This window comes from Humulus lupulus, chromosome 1, assembly GCF_963169125.1.
Source record: "Humulus lupulus chromosome 1, drHumLupu1.1, whole genome shotgun sequence".
In the NCBI taxonomy this organism is placed as follows: Eukaryota; Viridiplantae; Streptophyta; class Magnoliopsida; order Rosales; family Cannabaceae; genus Humulus; species Humulus lupulus.
Window position 1 is genome coordinate 192,267,913 of NC_084793.1, and position 19,981 is coordinate 192,287,893.

General features: G+C 40.4%; 1 protein-coding gene and 1 non-coding gene across 2 annotated transcripts; one reads left to right on the forward strand and one right to left on the reverse strand.

The window, feature by feature from the left end:
* Nucleotides 1-13,026: 13,026 nt before the first annotated feature.
* LOC133813709 (small nucleolar RNA R71) lies at nt 13,027-13,133 on the reverse strand. The gene has a single exon (XR_009884713.1). It is a non-coding gene; the product is annotated as a small nucleolar RNA R71 (small nucleolar RNA).
* Nucleotides 13,134-17,419: 4,286 nt separating this feature from the next.
* On the forward strand, nt 17,420-17,908 carry LOC133825761 (uncharacterized). Its single transcript, XM_062258664.1, has one exon. The coding sequence runs from the start codon at nt 17,420-17,422 to the stop codon at nt 17,906-17,908; it is 489 nt and encodes a 162-aa protein (XP_062114648.1).
* Nucleotides 17,909-19,981: the final 2,073 nt, after the last annotated feature.

Consider the following 19,981-nt stretch of genomic DNA (forward strand, 5'->3'; position numbering starts at 1 on the left):
TGACCTCTTAGAGCCTTAGTTGTTGGGACTCGAGGATACAACATGACATTAATGTTGCTCTAGAGGAAAACAAGCCTAGGAAGCAATATTAAATGCCTGAAGTGTCAGTCTAAGATAAAAACCTCAAAACCATATAGTGCAAGAGACCTCCTAAGGCCCGAGTTGTTGGGACTCGAGAACGTAGGACTGTCAAGTGTTCCACTTGACAATACATTAAAGTTACTCACAAGGACTACGAGCTTGGAATGACACTAGACGCCCAAAGCGTCTAAACACTAAGAGGAACATCTTCAAGCTCTAAGTATAGTGGATTTCCTAATGCCCGAGTTGTTGGTTCTTGAGGGCATAGGATCGCATTAAGTGTTCTCACTTGACCTCGCACTAATAGTTACCCCCAAGGACTATGAGCCTGGGGGACAACACTAAGTGCCTAAAATTTTCCAAATATTAAGTGAAGTCGATAAAGACTCGAGCCACAAAGACTCGAGCACAAGACCTAAGTCTCTAAGACTTAAGGCCCACAAATTGTGGACGGGTTGAGGTTTCAAACTCTCATGGCGCTATGTTACGTTGAGTTATGTTAAGACCAGCAAAATTAGTAAGACCCATTTGTGTAATTACTAAATAATAACATGTCAATAAAGCAACAATAATGGCAAGAAAAGTAGTGCAAGGTCCATAGAGGTTAAAAAGTATTTATCCCAATAAACAAATGGCACGCAGGCCTACTTAATAAAAAGAAAAACAAAATCACTGCGGGCCCTCACCCAGTGGAACTTCCGCTACCACCTCGATGATGGGGTCCATCTCGAGAGCCCGGCTGGCCGCCACAACTTCCCTTTCTTGAGCTGCCTTAGTCTCCTCATCTAGAAGACACTCCTTGAGCATCATCCTCATGTTTGGCTCCTCCGTGAATGACAAGTCCATATCCTTGTTGTTCTGCCACGCCACAAACAGGATGTCATCCGCCATCACGTTGAGGTCCTTCTCCAACTCCTCTGTTGAGAGCTAGAGGTTTTTATTCTCTCGTGTGAGGCTCTCAACATGGGAAGAAGCTTGTGCGGCTTCCTCCTTGGTCTTGGTCGCATCCTCCTGGACTCTGGCCAGCTCCGTGTTGCGAGCTGATGTCTACACGCGGCTCAGGCGAAGCTCCTCCCGAATGGTTGTAAGATCCGCCGATAACTTGTCATTCACCTCCTCTACAGTCTGATTCTGACCTGTAGCATCCTGTAGTAGCTTCGTGGAAGTTTCCTCGAGTGTTGAAAGGTTTTACTGCTCCATGGCTAGCTGGGTCTCCATCTCTAAGGCGCAAGCCTTAACGTCCTTCATTTCGTTATGGAGCAGCGAGTGCTCCACTAGTGGGACAGCAATCTCCTTGAGTTGTGCCAGCTCCTCCTAAAGCTCCTTCATCTCGATGGACCTCATGGTTACGATGGCCTTGAACTGTTGGTTGATGTCGATAGTCTGCACCAAAATAATAGGCTTGTTAGCTCGATGAAGAACTCAGAGAAAAAAATGAAAAATGGGAGGAGTTAGAAAATATTTGACTTACCCTCAGGGAGATGTGGTGACTGGTAGATATCAGTGAGATCTCATTGTCGTTGCCACAGTGAGAAAAGCTACAGAAGCGCATGTCGCATAGGGACCCCACCAATCCCTGGAGCAGCTCCGCGGCAAGCGGAGCTGTCCTTTCTCCAACTCTCCCCACGAGGAGAGACTCCATCTCCTTGCAGGTTGGAGGAATGAGTGGACCCTGCCGTTTTTCTTCTCGCGGGTACTCTATGAGGGCTTTGAAGTCCTCATTTCATTCGTCAATACGATCGTTGAAGTACTCACCCACCCGCTTGTGCCTTTCAAAGTCTTCCCCCTCATAGTGCTCAAGAAAGTCCACAAGGACAGGTGTCCTAACCAGAAGATTTTCAAGCACCTTAGAAGGGATTTCCTTTCCCTTTTAAGAGGACCCCTCATCTTGAGGAAGGGATACCTAGAGGTCAATGACCTCACCTGTAATCACTGCCCGTAGAGGAGTGTCCAGTGGAGTAGCTATTGGAGTTGTAGAGGCCACCGGGGACGGAGATGCAGCCGCCGGGGACAGAAGCACAACGGTCGGTGCCGTCAGAGTGTCTATTTGAGAGGGTCCCAACACCTTCTAGACCTATGCCTGACCAACTTGGACACACAATGCTTTTTGCACGAAGAAACTTATTGGGTTAGTCCTTAGAAGGAAGAGAAAGGAAAGATAATTTGAAAAAGCGAAAACACAGGCATGAAAGACATAAAAGAAGCCTCCTTGGGAGCCCCACCACAATAAGGCACCGCTGGATGAAGAATGGAGTGGGAAAACTCGCGGATGAGTCGGCCCATCTCTTGTGTCATGTTGGTATCTTATTGAAAAAACCATATTGCATGCATGGATGTTGCCTCATCGAGAGGCATGAACCCTTGGGGGTGTTTCCCCCTCTTTGGGAGGTGGAGAAATATTTCTATAAGGTCTTGATTTTCCTGGTACTCCTCATCGGTCCAAGGACGCCCCAAGATTTGCCCAGACTCAAGGAGTGGTTGGGACTAGTTCCCTCTCCTACATGATGGGCGTAGTGAACAACTATTGGAGATTTACCTAGAGGCATGGAGGATGACTCGATCCAAGCCTCAAGCTCTTCGTCTTCTCTCACCTCCATGGCAACTTTAATTTTCAGTGCATTGTCTATGTGCTCCTCATGAAGACGTTGAGTGTACTCATACTGAGCCTTCGCTGCTACATACTATGTGTGGAGCTTCGCTTCGTGAAGCGACTTCTTTGAGTCATAGAAGGTGGTGAGGACCATAGGGCTTATTCTTTTCCCCTCCTGAAGTAGGCCATACTGCTGAAGATTAGCCTCTGTGATGAGGAAGGTGAAACTCATCTCTTCGTTGAGGACGTCGTTCATTTTCTTGTACCTTTCGTTGTAGGCATCAACAAAAGCTATGCGGTAGAAGGGACCTGAAAAGAAACAATTAGGACCCTAAGGACCAACTATGAGCGGAGGACTAGTAATCGAAATGACTTGAGGAATAATACTTACCAACCCTAGAAAAATCCAGGAGAAGAGTCGGGTTGGTGCTCGTCGGGAAGGCACTTTCCCTAAAGAAGTGTTCCTTATAATCCCCCGTGTAGCTCTCATTACCGCATGGAGCCTTGTACTTCATTTCCGGGTACGTATGCTTCATCAGAGTATAGGACCCATCCCGATCATCCTTTTTTGGGCATTGCCGAAAGTTGTAGATATATAATATCTCTGCTAGAGAAGGAATGAGCCAGTTCTTCCTTTTGTAAAGAACAAATAGCCAGACCAGGACCCAATATCTAGTCGGGGATAGCTAGAATGGATCTATGCCGACACACTTCAAAAACAAGACATAGTATTGGTTCAATGGCAAAGTTGAACCAGCTCGGAGATGAGATGTGCTCCAAGCCCTAAGGTCATGGTTGCTTTCATGCACTCTCTCGTTCTCCCGAGACAAGCACACCCACATGTTACGAGTGTCCACCCCGTAGTGGGTTAAAATCCTCTCCAGAGCTCCCCAGTGTTTGAGCTTGCTAGGGGTCACCTTCGCCTCCAATCCCTCGGTGGTGTAACTTTGTCCATCGGCATGGGACCCATGTTTGCCTCTACCTCTGAGATGCCAAGTGGGAGGGGTCTCTCCGCAACCGAGGCGTAATCTTCTCTTACCACAAGAGTCTGACTACTCTCTGCCACTTGATTTCCCCTCTCGGAAAGTCTTCCTACTTCTCGAGCCATCTCTATTATCTCATAGTTGAATGCGTAGAGTTCATGCTGGTGTAGTTGTTGAAGGTCCTTTTACATCTGAAACAAGAAACCAATCAGTTAGCCCCATGATCTGAAGAAGAATAGGCCAATGCGAGAACCCTTAAGACTACTACTCGGGGAGTGGAGAAGAAAGAAACTTCTAAGGAACTCGAATGTCCTCAAGACCAAATGATAGTTGCATGGGAAAACAACCAGAAACTGTGAACGTCTCCAGAATCTAAGAATTTTCCAGATTTTGGTCGAATGTTCAGAAATGCGAAAAGTCGCATATAGAGCATAAGAGGCCATTTGACCATTTTTTAATGTCAAAATACTCTTCGAGAGGTTTGAAAGTGGTCAAAATGACCTCTGAAATGCCAAAGATTTAAAATCCTTGACATGCATCTAAAATCCTCATCACAATTCAAAAACAAACTCAAAGCCAAACAAGAATGGAGATGTAACGCCCTGGATAGCCAAGACAGCTACACTGTGTACTTATAAAGGTGCAAGACTTGCTAATCAAGTCATTAATTTAAAAACGTGTCACTAAACATGTGTGAGCTAGGGTTAATAAGGTTTTGGTCTCAAAAGTTTCATTTTATATAATCAAACTGTTATATACACGGGATCCCAAAAGAAACAGAGTTAAAAGTAGGTTTACAAACTTCCAAAAGTACATAAACAATTATTAGCCATACTAAGGCAAAATAGACAATCTTTGGGTCTCGCGTCCCTGCTTAAACCTCAACCGTAGCGGCTGAGCAGCTGGCTATGTTCATTCTACTCGCAGTGCTCTCCAATCAAGGCTGATCAAACTTGCCATTGCCTTTACCTGCACCACGTAGCACCCGTGAGCAAAGGCCCAGCAAGAAAACATGTGCAACACAAACAGTGATAACAGATAGTAAATTCATTAAGCATCAACTCTCATCAAGTAATCCACATAATATCATTCAACATATAATCAGAATTATGGATGCAATCAAACACTTATAACATTCATATCACATAATAATCAGGCCCGACAACTTAGGCCACACCTTCTGTTTACCCCGCTGACTCCGGCCCGCTTAAATCGAGCTCAGTGTATATTATGCTGTCCTTGGTTACCAGTGGCCAAGCTGCGCCCTGTGCGCTAGTGTAACCCTTGGCACCCTTAGGCTGTTGGTTCACTAAATATATCTTGCATGGCATAATACCATCTTTTCAAGCATACACGATAGGGAACCCTTAGTCCCATCACATATATTTAACCAGGTGCAATTTTCTTACCTTTGATCTTTGTAGTTATCGTTTACGAGCAACACTCCTCAAGCACGATCCGTTCCCGAGCCTAAGCTTTTATCACCTAGTCACAACCAAAGTATAGGGTTCCATTAGGGTTTCCGGTTATAAAACTAACTTCCGGGAATCCGAATCCCACCGAGCACGGTGGTGAAATCGTTCCCGAGCATTCTAGACCAAATGCCCATGCCTAAAATCCCCAAAAGTTCAAGTTCACAATTAAGGGCTGCGACCCTTGAAGCTTAGCCGCGGCCCAAGCCTAAAAAAAAAAACCAAGGACCACTCGTCGCGGCCCTTGCAATGGGCGCCACGGCGCTCACCCCTGGCCGAGCCTCCTTGGCTCATCTTCAACCTAAGGCCGCAGCGCTCTAGAACAGAGTCGCGGCCCTTCCCTTCGAGCTCAGAAAACCCACCATTTCCAACATCTAAACCTCATCCAAAGCCAACCCAAAGCTTCCCAATACAAAACCAATTAATCCCAACACCTTTAGAATGGCTTAAACAACATAATTCAACAGAAATACAACCCAAAAACCTACTAAAATTCCATTTCCAATTTCTAAAACTCAAGAACCTCAAACACTCAAACCAACCATTCAAACTCAGATTAAAACCTCTAAATCACGAATTGAGACTTACCTCTTCTGCTGAACCACTTCACCAAGCCAAATCCAAGCTAATTCGCAAGCTTTCCTCTATAATTCTGCCCTTAAACATCAAAACAATATTTACCTCAGAACCCAACCAAAACCAATAATTTCTAACCACAGAAAAGGAAATTCAGTGCTTACCTTAATCTTGATTAGGTTCCTGATTAATTCCCGAGTTAAGCCTTTAAATCATTCCTTCAATCCACCAAGCTTCAGCTAAATTCCAGCAAATTCTCTTAAGATTTCAGTGTGTTCTTTTCCTTGTGTTCCTTGGGAGGGAATAGAGAGGAAAGGCTGATAATAAAATTCGGTTTAATTTTCTATCTATTGTTTTCTAAAGCCTCAGTTTAATCTTATCTCATTAAATCAATCCCGAGGCTCGGGGTGCCGGAAACGTCCCCAAGGGAAAAACGGTAAAATCCCCCAATATTCCCGCCTAGACTTCCTAACCTCAAATATATCTCCATATATTTATTTTCACAACCCGATAGTCTAAATAGCTACCTGATACCTAAAATACCCCTGACTTATCCAAAGTCAACTATTAAGCCCTGTTGTGACTTTTCCCCGCTGTCTAGCCCTAGGATCGCCTCGATTCGTGCTCTGCAGGCCTACCCACATAATAATGTGGTTCCCACAATACCATATATACATATCACATTAATGTCAATATAAGCACACAAGCATTATTAACCATATAATTATGCATTTAAATCAAAAAAGTCATGCAAACCACATTTAACCCAATAATGCCCTCCCGGCACACTAATCAAGGCCCTTAAGCCTCATTAGCGAATTTGGGGTCGTTATAGGAGAAGTGAAGACTTGCTCGAGATGAAGCACTTGTATGTGCTGAAGTGAGTCCGGACTTTAAAAAATTATTTGTTGTCTAACGAGAAGTAGGATTATTCTCACCAATTCAAAATGTCGAGAACTCAGAAAATGAGTTTGAAGGTTCTGAGGTTTTGAATTTCGAATGCCAACGTGATTTCTGAGAGGCGGTTCTAGAGTTTTATACTCGAAGAACTTGAAGTGAAAGTAACTCCACCCCGATTGTTGATTACCTACCACATAGGCATTCCAGAGTAATCCAACGGTCAGGATTCAAGAGGCGTGGATCATGATCATTAGCGTGGGAAAAGGGCGCCTGGGTATGGGGCAAAAAGACACCTAGGGTACATATTCGACGCTTTGGGTCATGGAGAGGACTCCCCATTAATGAAATCGATTGATGGGCCCATCAATAGGGAGTAGACACATGGCATTACCTTTTCAAGAGTGTGACATCATGAAGAGCCCAAGCGTCTCCCCCTGAAGACCTTTCGAATTACTCCTCTCAGCTTTAGTCTCTACTGTCCGAGGACAAGTGAAGACTTGGGAGAAATTGTTCTCCGTGTTTTCACCACTAAACACGTGGTAGTATTAGAGGAGTAATTAAGATCTTCGAGCTCTAATGAGGTTTTCTAGAGCTCGCATAGAGCTCCTCTGAGTGTGAAACTCCTCTCAATATTGTGATCCGACCATATGCGGATTTCTCCTAGTAAGGCCATGCCCCGAGGTCTGTCCTCGAGGCACGGATATCTCGAAGCGAGGCCACGTTTCGTGGTCTATTTCCAAGGCGTGGATATCTCCAAGACCATGCCCCGAGGACCAGTCAAGTGGTCCTCTTACTTTCTTCATTCAATTATCCTCCAAGTCTAGGATTTCTTCCTTGGGACCTGGAGTAATTGCCAGGTGTCAATTACTGCAGTTGTGGCCCACCAGAAGATCACCTGGCAACTTTTGGTGAGCCTCAAGTAGTGGTGTCAAGTTCGTACACTCGACAATCGCCATTTCCTCCAACTTTGCCTGACATGGGCAAACGTGTAGTCGTATTTTGGCACTATCAGATACTTGTCCCTAATAAGGTTGGTGACCAGCTTTCTGCAATTGGGCTCTGTGCAATCTACATGGGTCATCTGGTCTTTATTAGTGCATCCCAATGTAATTAATTAGCATTTCACTCCCCAAATAATTGATAAATGTTGTATTAATTGTCCATTAAGGACATTAATGACCCAGGCCCTCATAAATAGGGCTCGAATATCTCATTGTAAATGATTCAAAACTTTGGCTAGTTAAGCATTGTAAACTAGGTGCAATATATACATTGTCCGAGACTCCATGGAAGCTTCTTCAAACAAGTTTCAAACTCACTAATACCAAAGGCTTGCGGATTAGGGCTCTTTAATAGCGTGAACCACGTAAAATTTCTATATTATTTTCTTTTATTTTCTGTGAAGTTCTTAGATTAGGTTAATAGTGAAAAAGACAGTCAACAATACCGATACATAAAAATAAAAATCAATTGTTTTCTTTTCTAATCTGCACTTGATGAAATTTATTAAAAATATTAATTTATTTTTGTTAAAAAAATATACATATGCAACTATTTGAAAGCAAAACTCTTTATCCAAAATAAGCTAGTTTCAATCTTTTTTATGATAATTTGAAAAAGATATACAAATATTAGTATAGTTTAAGTGTAAATACCTTAATAATTTTATATGGTTATCAAACATTTTATTGAATGAATAATTTATATAATGTAAATCACGATCTTATGACCTCTTAGGAATAGGCTCGTGCTTTGTGCGATTATTTTTCAAAATCTTTAATTTTATTATCAACTTGTAAATCATGACCTTATGATACCCTTTTATCCTATCTTTGGTCCCATGAAAAAAAATTGGAGAGATAAAAATTATTAGAAAGAAATGAAAGAATATATATGTCACACTTATACTGCTTGGTAGGGAGGGAGGAAAGAAAATAAGAATACAAGTTAAGTTACAATTTAATTATTTTATATGCATTATTTTAAATTAAAAGCAATAATAAATAAGTAATTTTAATTAAAGTGTATATTATAAAAATTATCTCTTCCATTTTTTCTCTAATTTGGGAGGAAATATTGGTGGGACCCGAACATTTTTTTTATTTCTATCTTTCTCTTCTCATCTCTTTTCTTTCTAACCAAACAAATAATTTTTCTTCTTCTCTCCACTTTTCTTTCTAAACTTTTTTCTATTTTCCCTCCTACTAAATATAAGGTTAAGAAATGGATTCGCAGCTCTCTGCGATTAATTTTAATAATTATCTAATTTTATCATGCATATTGAATAAGTGAAAGGTTTATGTAACATTTTTAAAAAAAAAAGTAGGAAACGAAAAAAATATTTATTTTTGAATTATTTTTTCTGTTTATAGATATATTATTATTAAAAATATATTTATCTATATTAGTTAAAAAATAATTATGTATAAAATTTCAAAATAAAAAATTAAGAAACGAAAAAAAAGTAAGAAAATAGATATATTATTATTAATTTATCATATATTTGACTTTTTGCTATAATATATATACTTGATTTGTACCTGCCCTAGAAAAGTGGAGAGATTAAATAAACTATACGTATTATTCAAGGGCACTGAGTCTGAGAGGAAAAATAACTAAGTTTTGTCGGGAGCCAATTTCGAATTTCCAACATCTATTTGTCTTTTAGGTAGCTCCAAAGAACATTAAGGCCCCATGCAGCTTCCCTCTCTAAAAACATTAAATTAAAAAAAAAAAATCTTGGAAACTAGCTATATATTATAAATTAATTATATTATGAAATTTTTGTCGAGCTTATTACGTCGGTTACAGGATAATTACTAATTTTTTTATATATTAAAAGGTATAATTCATATCTCCATCCAACCTTTTACGTAAAGGGCTTATCAAAGCTGAAACAAAGACTAAAATAGATAACCATCGCTGCGTCGATCGATGTGATTGCTCACAACAAGCAATTGATGTATTAATTTAATGCTGTATACTCTTAAGCAAATAAAAAAAATAGTTTATCCTACTCAAATAATTATGACAGTGAAAATATATCTTATATAACGAAAAATCTTATATCATATATTTTGTACGCAATGTATTGATCAGAATTTCAGAACACGAATTTTATCATCAAATCAAAATTGTCTTCTTTTTCTCTTTTACTTGTCTTACGTCACAAATGCATTTGGCTGTCATCACTTATAGCTCGGATATTATTAAATGGCATATATATAAATATAGTTATACTAGCCGACTTCTCTAGCCTTGTGCAGACTCCGATTGATCGCAATATTCATGAGGCGTTAATTAAATTGCCTGGTTTAGAGGAGATAATAGACTGTTTACTTGGGGAATGTTTATAGCGCCTGGCCGGGATCATATGTCCCCTCTCTTCTTTAAGACTTATTGGGATAATGTGGAAAGCTCTCTTTGCAATACTGTTCAGGAGTTTTTCCAATTTGGGGTGATGCATAGAGACTTCAACTCTACAAACCTGGAGCTCATTCCGAAGACCAATAATGCAGTGCGTGTGCATCAATTTCGGCCTATTCCCTCTACAAGGTAATAACAAAGATTCTGGCCAATTAGTTAAAGAATTTACTACCCCCCATTATCTGTCCGACTCAAGCTGCGTTCATACAAGGAAGATCTATTCATCATGATAATAACGTTATGCTTATTACATTTTGAGGGAGAAATGTAACTAGGATTAGGATTTATGGTCCATCTTAAAATTAATTGGTGTTAAGTGGAGTAACTATTTTTTTATTTTTATTTTTTATGAATAAGAATCATTTTATTGCTCAACAAATCCTGTTACAACTCAAGAACAAAGGCCTAAACATGACTCATTTGCTCAAACCAATTACAATCACTATGACTAGTTTTCTCATTTTTAAAAAGAGAAAACCTATTACAAATTCCTCTTTTAATTTTCTGTACAAGAGTATTAACTGTATACACATTATCATTCCACAGAGTATTGTTTCTAGCTTCCCAAAGATTATATACAAGGCTATTCACAATGGCAACATAGACCTCTCTTCGGAATTTGGATTGCTTCGACCTCTTGATCTTCTTGATACAAGCTTCAAGCTCCATTTTATGCACATTGAAATCTGCCCAAGTAAAGATAATTTGGGCCACTGTAGAGCTATAATGACACCTAAAGAAGAGGTGTAGATGCGACTCTAAATGAGCACCACAAAAAAGGCAATTAGCATCAACAATATGTCCAATTTTAAGGAGTCTCTCTCTAGTTTGTAACCTGTTTAAACAAGCAAGCCAAGTGATGAACTTGTGCTTGGGAGTACTTAGCCGATTCCAAATGGAAGAAAACTGATAAGTACATTTTTGTATAAAGTTTACTTCGTATTCATCAGGGTTTTATGTTCATAAGTAGAGTGTTTGGGGATGGTTAGAATTGTTTTGCTAATTTGTTTCATTTAAACTAAATCGTCATTTTTGAGGATAATGTCTATATTTTTGATGAGTTTTTGGTTAAATGATAATGTTGTAGGATTCTAACCAGTGGAGTGAAGTCAAAGAAGAAGAAAAAAATCGAAAAAGAATGAAAGTGTGATCAAGCAGAGAGCTCGCCGCTACAAGGAAAAGTCATTGCCGCTACGAGGCAAGTCAGAGAGTTCCTTGCCGCGGCAAGGAAAAATCCCTGCCGCGGCACGACAGCCCAGCAAAGCTTTTTCGAAGTTCCTTGCCGCGGCAAGGGAAAGTGCCTGCCGCGGCACGCGTTTAAATTTTAACTTAAATTCAATTTTTCTGATTATTTGAGGGGAGATATAAAAGGGGATTAGGGTTAGATTCGAAAAGGAGGTTTTAATATACGATTTTAGAGAGAGAAACTCAGAGAGAGCGCAGGAGAAGAAGGAAGATCGCATTCAATATTTTAACAGTTTTCTTCTTCTCTCAACTCTACTATTCTTTGGTTTTATTTATGGTTTTCATCATGGTTATTGGCTAGTTTCTTTTAGGTTAAGGGTCATTCAAAACCCAAACATGATTGTTTGAATTGAGATGTGAATATTATTTCTTGATTTCCCTAATATTAAATTGATTCTATTTTTCTATGCTTATTGTATGAATTTTGTGATTCCTTGTTAGGGTGTACAACTAATTAGGGTTTGCATTATTTCATTATCATCTTAGAATTTCTATTCACCTAATAGTTTAGGGTTCTGAGTATCTGTGATAAATTGCAATCAATGATGTGGTCAAAAGTTGTTGATTGTGATGAAGAATAGAACCTAGGTTAAATGAATTAAATGCTTCATTGATTTATTGCCTAGATTAACCTATCTCCACTGTTGTTAGTGCTTTTACTAAATTAAATGAATCGTATGCTTAATAGGTTTGTTATTTGGTAAAAAGAATTAATTATTGAGCGCTTAGCCGTAATTGATTGTGATAGGGAGATTGGGATAATTGACTTCTTAAGCGTTATCTGTAGGGTTAATAGTTTAATTGGGAATCGGAATAATATTCATTATTGATATTCATGAATGACTGTCTGAGGTGGAGAATGATTCTTAACTGTTCTTTAAAATCGTTATAAATCTTTTCTTGCTTATCAATCATTTTCTTACTTTACATTTCAAAATCCCCCTTTCATTTTAACTTTGTTAAGCTTTTGTGAATAATAAATTGAATATAGTTCCCTTGGGTTCGACCTCTATTTGCCATTGTACTAAATTAATTGGTGATAGTGTAATTAAAATCTTTGTTAAATTTGGTACGCCATACGACACGCATCAAATTTTTGGCGCCGTTGCTGGGGAACTATTTAATTCTTTTTATTATTCATATTGGTTTACTTTTACTAACTTGATTTCTCTTGGTATCTCAGAGTTATATGTCTGGCGAAGACACTCAGAACAGGTTGGAAGCAATCAAGAAGTATCTTGAGTCATCGTCAGCTTCTCGGTCTTCAAGAATTATTACTAATAATCCGCTCTTTCAACGTCTTGCTCCGCAAGAAAATCCTGTTAAAGTGCCATTACCGTCTGACAACGAATCTGATTCTGACGATTCAGTTTGATCTTATAGAACAATGGCTCAGCAAAGGACATTGAAAGAGTTGGCAGCGCCAAATCTTGACCAACAACCACTATGCATCCAATATCCACCGTTGGATGTAAACTTTGAGCTGAAGTCGGGCCTCATCCACTTATTGCCTTCTTTCCATGGGCTGCCTGGTGAGGATCCGAATAAACATTTGAGGGAGTTTCATATTGTCTGTTCTAGTATGAAACCCGCTGCAGTGACTGAGGAACAGATTAAGCTGCGAGCTTTTCCTTTCTCTCTAAAGGATGCAGCTAAAGAGTGGTTGTACTATCTTCCACCTGGTACTGTTGAAACATGGAATGGTATGAAGACTATGTTCCTAGAACGATACTTTTCGGCATCTAAAGTTGGAAGCATCAGGAAGGAGATCTGTGGTATAAGGCAGTATACAGGAGAGTCTTTGTATGAATATTGGGAGAGATTTAAGAGGTTGTGTGCTAGCTGCCCTCATCATTAGATAAGTGAACATCTCCTCATTCAGTACTTTTATGAAGGATTACAATCACTGGATAGGAGTATGATCGATGCAGCCAGTGGGGGTGCACTAGTTGATAAGACTCCTGCTGCAGCCAGGAGCTTGATTTCTAATATGGCTGCTAACTCACAACAGTTTGGCATTTGTCAAGATCCTGTTCCACCGCCCAAATCAGCTAATGAAGTGAGCACCTCTAATGCTAATCAGCTGGGTCAACAATTGGCTCAATTAACTGTAGTGGTACAACAACTAGCTTTGGGCCAACAGGTGCGGCCATGTGGAATCTGTCAAGTAGTGGGGCACCCTACTGATACGTGCCCCACTCTAGTAGAGGGAGAAACTGAGGGTGTTAATGCTATGGGAAATTTTCCTGGTCAATTACGTCAGATGTATTATGAACCATTTTCACAAACTTAAAATCCTGGCTGGCGTGATCATCCAAACCTTCGATATGGGAATCAACAACAAATAGCTCCACAACCAACAGCAGCAAGACCACCTGGTTTCACTACACAACAGAGGTCTCAAAATAATTATGTACCTAGACCATCACAACCACCGCAGGCTACTCCACTACCAAGTGCTAAACCTTCTACTGGGGATTTAATCAATGCCCTTGCCACAAATACTCTTCAATTTCAGCAAACTACCCAAGCTTCCATCAAAAGTTTGGAGAATCAGGTGGGACAATTAGCAGCATCATATAACCGGTTGGAGGCTCATTTGTCAAATAAATTGCCTTCACAACCTGAGATGAATCCCAAGGAGAATGCTAGTGCAGTAACTTTGCGCAGTGGGACGCAATATGATCCACCTAGTCCTCCAATTCCCAGTAAATTGTCATCCAAGCCACAAGTTGATTGCTCAGTTAATGAAGATGTTTCTCCAAAGCCAACCACCCCTACACAACTCAGCCCTAAGCCTACTATTGTCATTCCACCTCCATTCCCAAGCAGACTGAAAAAGACTAAAAAGGAAGATGTTGACAAGGAGATTCTTGATACATTCCGAAAGGTAGAAGTGAATATTCCTCTTCTTGACGCTATTAAACAAGTGCCGCGCTATGCCAAGTTTTTGAAAGAGTTGTGCACTAATAAGCGTAAGTTGAGGGGTAATGAAAAAGTTAGTGTGGGGGAGAATGTTTCCGCAGTTCTACAAAAGAAGCTTCCACCAAAGTGTAAGGATCCTTGTACTTTTACTATCCCTTGCACTATTGGTAATAAAAGAATTGAGCGGTGTATGTTGGATTTGGGAGCCTCTATCAATGTCATGCCATTCTCCATTTATGCTTCATTGAATCTCGGTCCACTTGAAGAAACAGGGGTGATTATTCAACTTGCTGATAGGTCGAATGCTTATCCCAGGGGTGTAATAGAAGATGTTTTAGTTCAAGTAAATGAATTGGTGTTTCCGGCTGATTTTTATGTTCTCGATGTGGAAGATGAATCTATTCCATGCTCCACTCCAATTTTGTTGGGGAGACCATTCATGAAGACTGCGAGAACTAAGATTGATGTGCATGACGGTACGTTGACTATGGAATTTGATGGGGAGACAATTCGATTTAATATTTTTGAGGCTATGAGGTATCCAAGTGATGTACATGCTGTTTACTCTCTTGATGTGTTGGATATTCTTTCTCAACGAGTTTTAGATTTGGATAGTGACGATGATTTGGAGGTTGCATTGAGCGAGCATCTTGTATTGACTGATGAAGATTTGTCTCATGAGATCATGGATGTCATAACCACACTCAATAGTGGTTTTGACAAGACTTTTAAGAAGGTTGCATTTCTTAATTTGCCGATTTCTAATGAGAAATTGCAGCCATCAATTATTCAAGCTCCTACACTTGAATTGAAGCCTCTTCCGGAGCATCTCAAATATGTTTACTTGGGGAAGAACGAGACACTTCCTGTTATAATTGCAAGAAATCTTAACCAAGGTCAAGAAGAAAAATTAATGAGAGTACTCAGAGAGTATAAAACAGCCATTGGTTGGTCTATTGCGGATATTAAGGGGATTAGCCCTTCCATGTGCATGCACCGAATTTTACTTGAAGAAGGGTCTAAACCAACACGTGAGGCGCAATGGAGATTGAATCCACCTATGATGGAGGTTGTGAAAAAGGAGATACTGAAGCTCCTTAGTGTGGGTATTATTTACCCAATTTCAGACAGTCAATGGGTGAGTCCTGTTCAGGTAGTGCCAAAGAAGTCAGGAATCACAGTGGTAAAGAATGATGAAAATGAGCTGGTACCAAAAAGAATGCAAACCGGGTGGCGAGTTTGTATAGACTACCGAAAGTTGAATGCGACAACCCGTAAGGATCACTTTCCATTACCGTTCATTGATCAGATGCTTGAGAGGTTAGCGGGTCATCCTTATTATTGTTTTCTTGACGGTTATTCGGGATATAATCAGATTGTTATAGCTCCTGAAGATCAAGAGAACACAACCTTTACATGCCCTTTTGGTACATTTGCTTTCCAACGAATGCCGTTTGGGTTATGTAATGCTCCTGCCACATTTCAGCGATGTGATGAGCATTTTTTCAGAATATATTGAAAACATCATCGAGGTTTTTATGGATGATTTTAGTGTTTATGGTGACTCATTTGATCGCTGCCTTCATAATCTCACTTTGGTACTCCAGCGGTGTATTGAAACTAACCTTGTGCTCAACTGGGAAAAATGCCATTTTATGGTAAGCCAAGGTATAGTTTTGGGTCATGTGATTTCAGTCAAGGGAATAGAGGTTGATAAGGCAAAGATTGATTTAATTCGTTCTCTACCATCTCCGACTAGTGTGAAAGAAGTAAGATCATTCCTTGGGCATGCAGGGTTTTATCGGAGATTTATAAAGGATTTCTCTAGAATTTCCACACCTCTATGCAACCTTCTCCAAAAAGATGTAAAGTTCGAATTTAATGACAAGTGTTTCGTGGCTTTTAACCTATTAAAAGAGTCTCTAACTACAGCTCCTATAATTAAGCCACCGAATTGGGAGTTACCATTTGAACTCATGTGTGATGCAAGTGACTATGCCGTGGGCGCTGTTCTTGGGCAGCGAGTTGACAAGCTTCCTCATGTTATATATTATGCTTCTCGCACTCTTAATGATGCTCAACTTAATTATTCCACCACTGAAAAAGAGCTCTTGGCGGTTATTTTTTCCTTGGAAAAGTTTCGGTCATACTTGATTGGAACTAAAGTGATTGTTTATACCGACCATGCTGCTCTTCGCTATCTATTGGCAAAGAAAGAAGCCAAGCCTCGGCTGATCCGGTGGATTTTACTTCTTCAAGAGTTTGATTTGGAGATAAAAGATAAAAAGGGTTCTGAGAATAGGGTGGCGGATCACTTGAGTCGTCTTATTCGGGATGAAGATAATTTGCCCATAGAAGAAAAATTTCCGGATGAGCAACTCCTCGCCATGCAAGAAGTTATTCCTTGGTATGCCGACATTGTAAACTACCTTGCTTCAAAAGAGTTACCAAGTGATCTCACACAAGCACAACGGAACAAGATCAAGCATGATGCTCGCCACTATATATGGGATGAACCTTATCTTTGGAAGCATTGTACTGATCAAATCATTCGTAGGTGTGTACCGGAATCTGAATTTCGTTCCATCCTTGCTTTTTGTCATGCTTATGCTTGTGGTGGACACTTTGGACCTAAGAGGACAGCTCGTAAGATATTTGACAGCGGTTTCTATTGGCCCACAATTTTCAAAGATGCTTATGCTTATTGTAAGGCATGTGATCGTTGTCAACGAGTTGGTAACATAGCGGCCAAGGATCAAATGCCTCAAACTCCTATTTTAATTCTTGAGATCTTTGATGTTTGGGGTATGGATTTCATGGGACGATTCCCATCCTCTTTCGGCTATGAATATATTTTATTGGCGGTAGACTACGTGTCTAAATGGGTGGAAGCGATTGCAACTAGAACGGACAATTCAAAAACAGTAGTGGATTTCATTCGCTCCAACATTTTTGTGCGTTTTGGTACACCTAAGGCTATACTAAGTGATTGAGGCACTCATTTTTGTAACAAGAGTATAGAAGCATTGTTTCGACGCTATAGTGTAACTCACAAGGTGACAGTTGCTTATCATCCACAAGCCAACGGGCAAGCGGAGGTTTCTAATCGTGAAATTAAATTGATTCTTGAGAAAACTGTAAATCCAAACCGGAAAGATTGGAGTACAAGGCTTGATGATGCCTTGTGGGCGTATCGAACGGCATATAAAACACCTATCGGTATGTCACCTTATCGGTTGGTGTATGGAAAACCTTGCCATCTACCGGTGGAGCTAGAGCATAAGGCGTGGTGGGCTGTAAAGAAGTGTAACATGGACATGGTTGCTGTAGGACAACAAAGAATGCTTCAATTGCATGAGTTAGAAGAAATACGCAATGAAGCATATGAGAGTTCAAAAATCTACAAGGAGAAAACCAAAGCTTTTCATGACAAACATATTCTTCGGAAGAGCTTTGTGGAAGGTCAGAAAGTTCTCATGTATCAGTCTTGCCTTAAACTCTTTCCTGGGAAGTTGAAGTCTCGCTGGTTAGGTCCGTTCATTGTTACCAAGGCTTTTCCTCATGGAGCGGTTGAAGTTGTAAGTCCAAGTACCGGAAAGTCATTCAAGGTGAATGGCCAGAGACTGAAGCCCTACTATGAGTCAATGGCGGAGGATGAGCAAGTTCATGTGATGTACCTTGAAGACCTAGTTTATGTCGATGAAGATTGAAGTTCTAAGTCGAGCTAGCGACGTTAAACGTAGCCATCTTTATTGTTTTCAGTTTTAGTTATTTTCTTTATTTTTATTTTTAAGTTGAACATTTAGGTATTTAAATTTTTTTGTACTCTGATTCTCTCTTTGAACTGTGAAAACCGTGAAAAAAAAAAAACAAAAAAAAAAGAAAAAAGAAAAAAAAAAAAGAGAAAAAGCAGGAAAATGCATCTTGCCACGGCAAAGAAAAGTTCCTGCCGCGGCCAACTCCCCCAGAATTCGAGCCGAGAGCATCTTGCCGTGGCATGAGAGGAAATCCCACAAGCCGAGAGGAGTCTGCCGCGGCAAGTGATCGATCCCCACAAGCCCGAGACCCCCTGCCGCGGCACATAAAAATTCCTGCCGCGGCACGAGACCCAGAAACTGCCTTATAACCTTTTTCTTTCCCTTTTCACCACTCACTCACCCTTCTCCTAAATACAAACCGAGTCTCCCATTCTCCATTGTTCTTCTTCTTCTTCTTCTCTTAAGCCCTACACACCATTATCAATCCTAAATACCCTCATCATTCTCTCTCACTTTCCTCAATCTTAAATACCCTTCTCACCATCATTAATCCAAAGACCTTGCCTATTCCACCCACTATACCCATTCCTCAAAATCACCATCATTAGCCACCCATTACTTTCATTACCGACTAATGCTCATTGGGTAGGCTTTGCTCGGGATCAAGCATCATCAAGCACATTTGCATCATCTTTGGGTTGGATTCAAGGTATTTTTCTCTATTTGCAAGCTTTGATTGATGTTTATCAACTTCTAATTACTCTGAGAGTGGACGGGTTTTGTTGGATCTCCTTCTTTGATTTTGATTTCTGTGGTGAAAATGTTTTTATATTGAGTGTATCTACATATTGGGGGTAATTGATCAAGCCATAATCTTGTGATCTCTGAGTTTTACATTGTGCACTCTACATGTTCGATGAAATGCCACAGTGAGTTGAATAGTCAGATTTGAGCGTGTTACATCTTCTGCTCTGTGCTGTGCCATTAATTATTAATCATTACCACTTTGAAGGCGTTAATCCTCAATTATTGCCTGTGATATAATGTCGAGCAAGAGATCACGTACTGACCCTGCAGGCCCGTCTACCACAGCCAAAGTCAAGTATGATGCAAAGAAATTCACTTCAAAAGAGGCTTTTGAAAGCTACAAAGATGCCATTGATAAAAAGAAGGCCTGGGTGGCAGAACGGGGCTTTGATCTAGACATGCATCATCCTTATCCAAGGTTGATGAGTATCATCGAGCAGAGGGGTTGGCAACGACTGTGTGCCCAACCACAGCCCGCGGTTGTATCGATTGTTCGTGAGTTCTATGCTAATGCAATCGACCGCAAGAATTTACAGGTAATAGTTAGGGGTGTTCCTGTTACCTATTATGCCTCTGCCATTAACCGTTACTATGGCTTGCCAGACATTCCCAATGACGAATATAATGCTTCTGAATCAAATATGGACCCTAATGCCATTATCCAAGCCATTGGCATTAGCGGGGCGCGGTGGAGGACGACTGAGAATGACACTGCTAATAAACTGGAGTCCAAATATATGGACTATGAACTCAAGGCATGGCACCGTTTTGTTGGGGCAAAATTGTTCCCCACCAAACACTTTGGGACAGTGGACGTGGCGTGTGGGAACTTGTTGTACGCCATCGTAACAAACAAGTCTATAGACGTTGGCAAGATCATTCATGCATCAATCCTGAAGTGTATGTCCAGTACACAGAATGGTTTCTACCATCCTTCATTAATCACAGACCTATGCAAGAAGGCCGGTGTACGATGGAATGATAATGAGGAGGTAATAAACCCAATGCATATCATTGACAGGAATACTATTCAGTGGTTTGACAAACCCACAGCCACATCTTCTGCGCAACCTGCATCTTCTTCACATGCACCTGTTCAGCCTCACATTGGCCGTACCAGGACACTTACTGATCGGGTTGCCACCATGGAGAATGAACTTTATCATGTTCGTCTTGATATTCGAGCATATCATGAAGAGATGGTGGCCCACAATCAAA

Bases quoted from the DNA above. Each gene is read 5' to 3' on its own strand.
- LOC133825761 (XM_062258664.1), top strand. From the start codon at position 17,420: ATGTCACCTTATCGGTTGGTGTATGGAAAACCTTGCCATCTACCGGTG.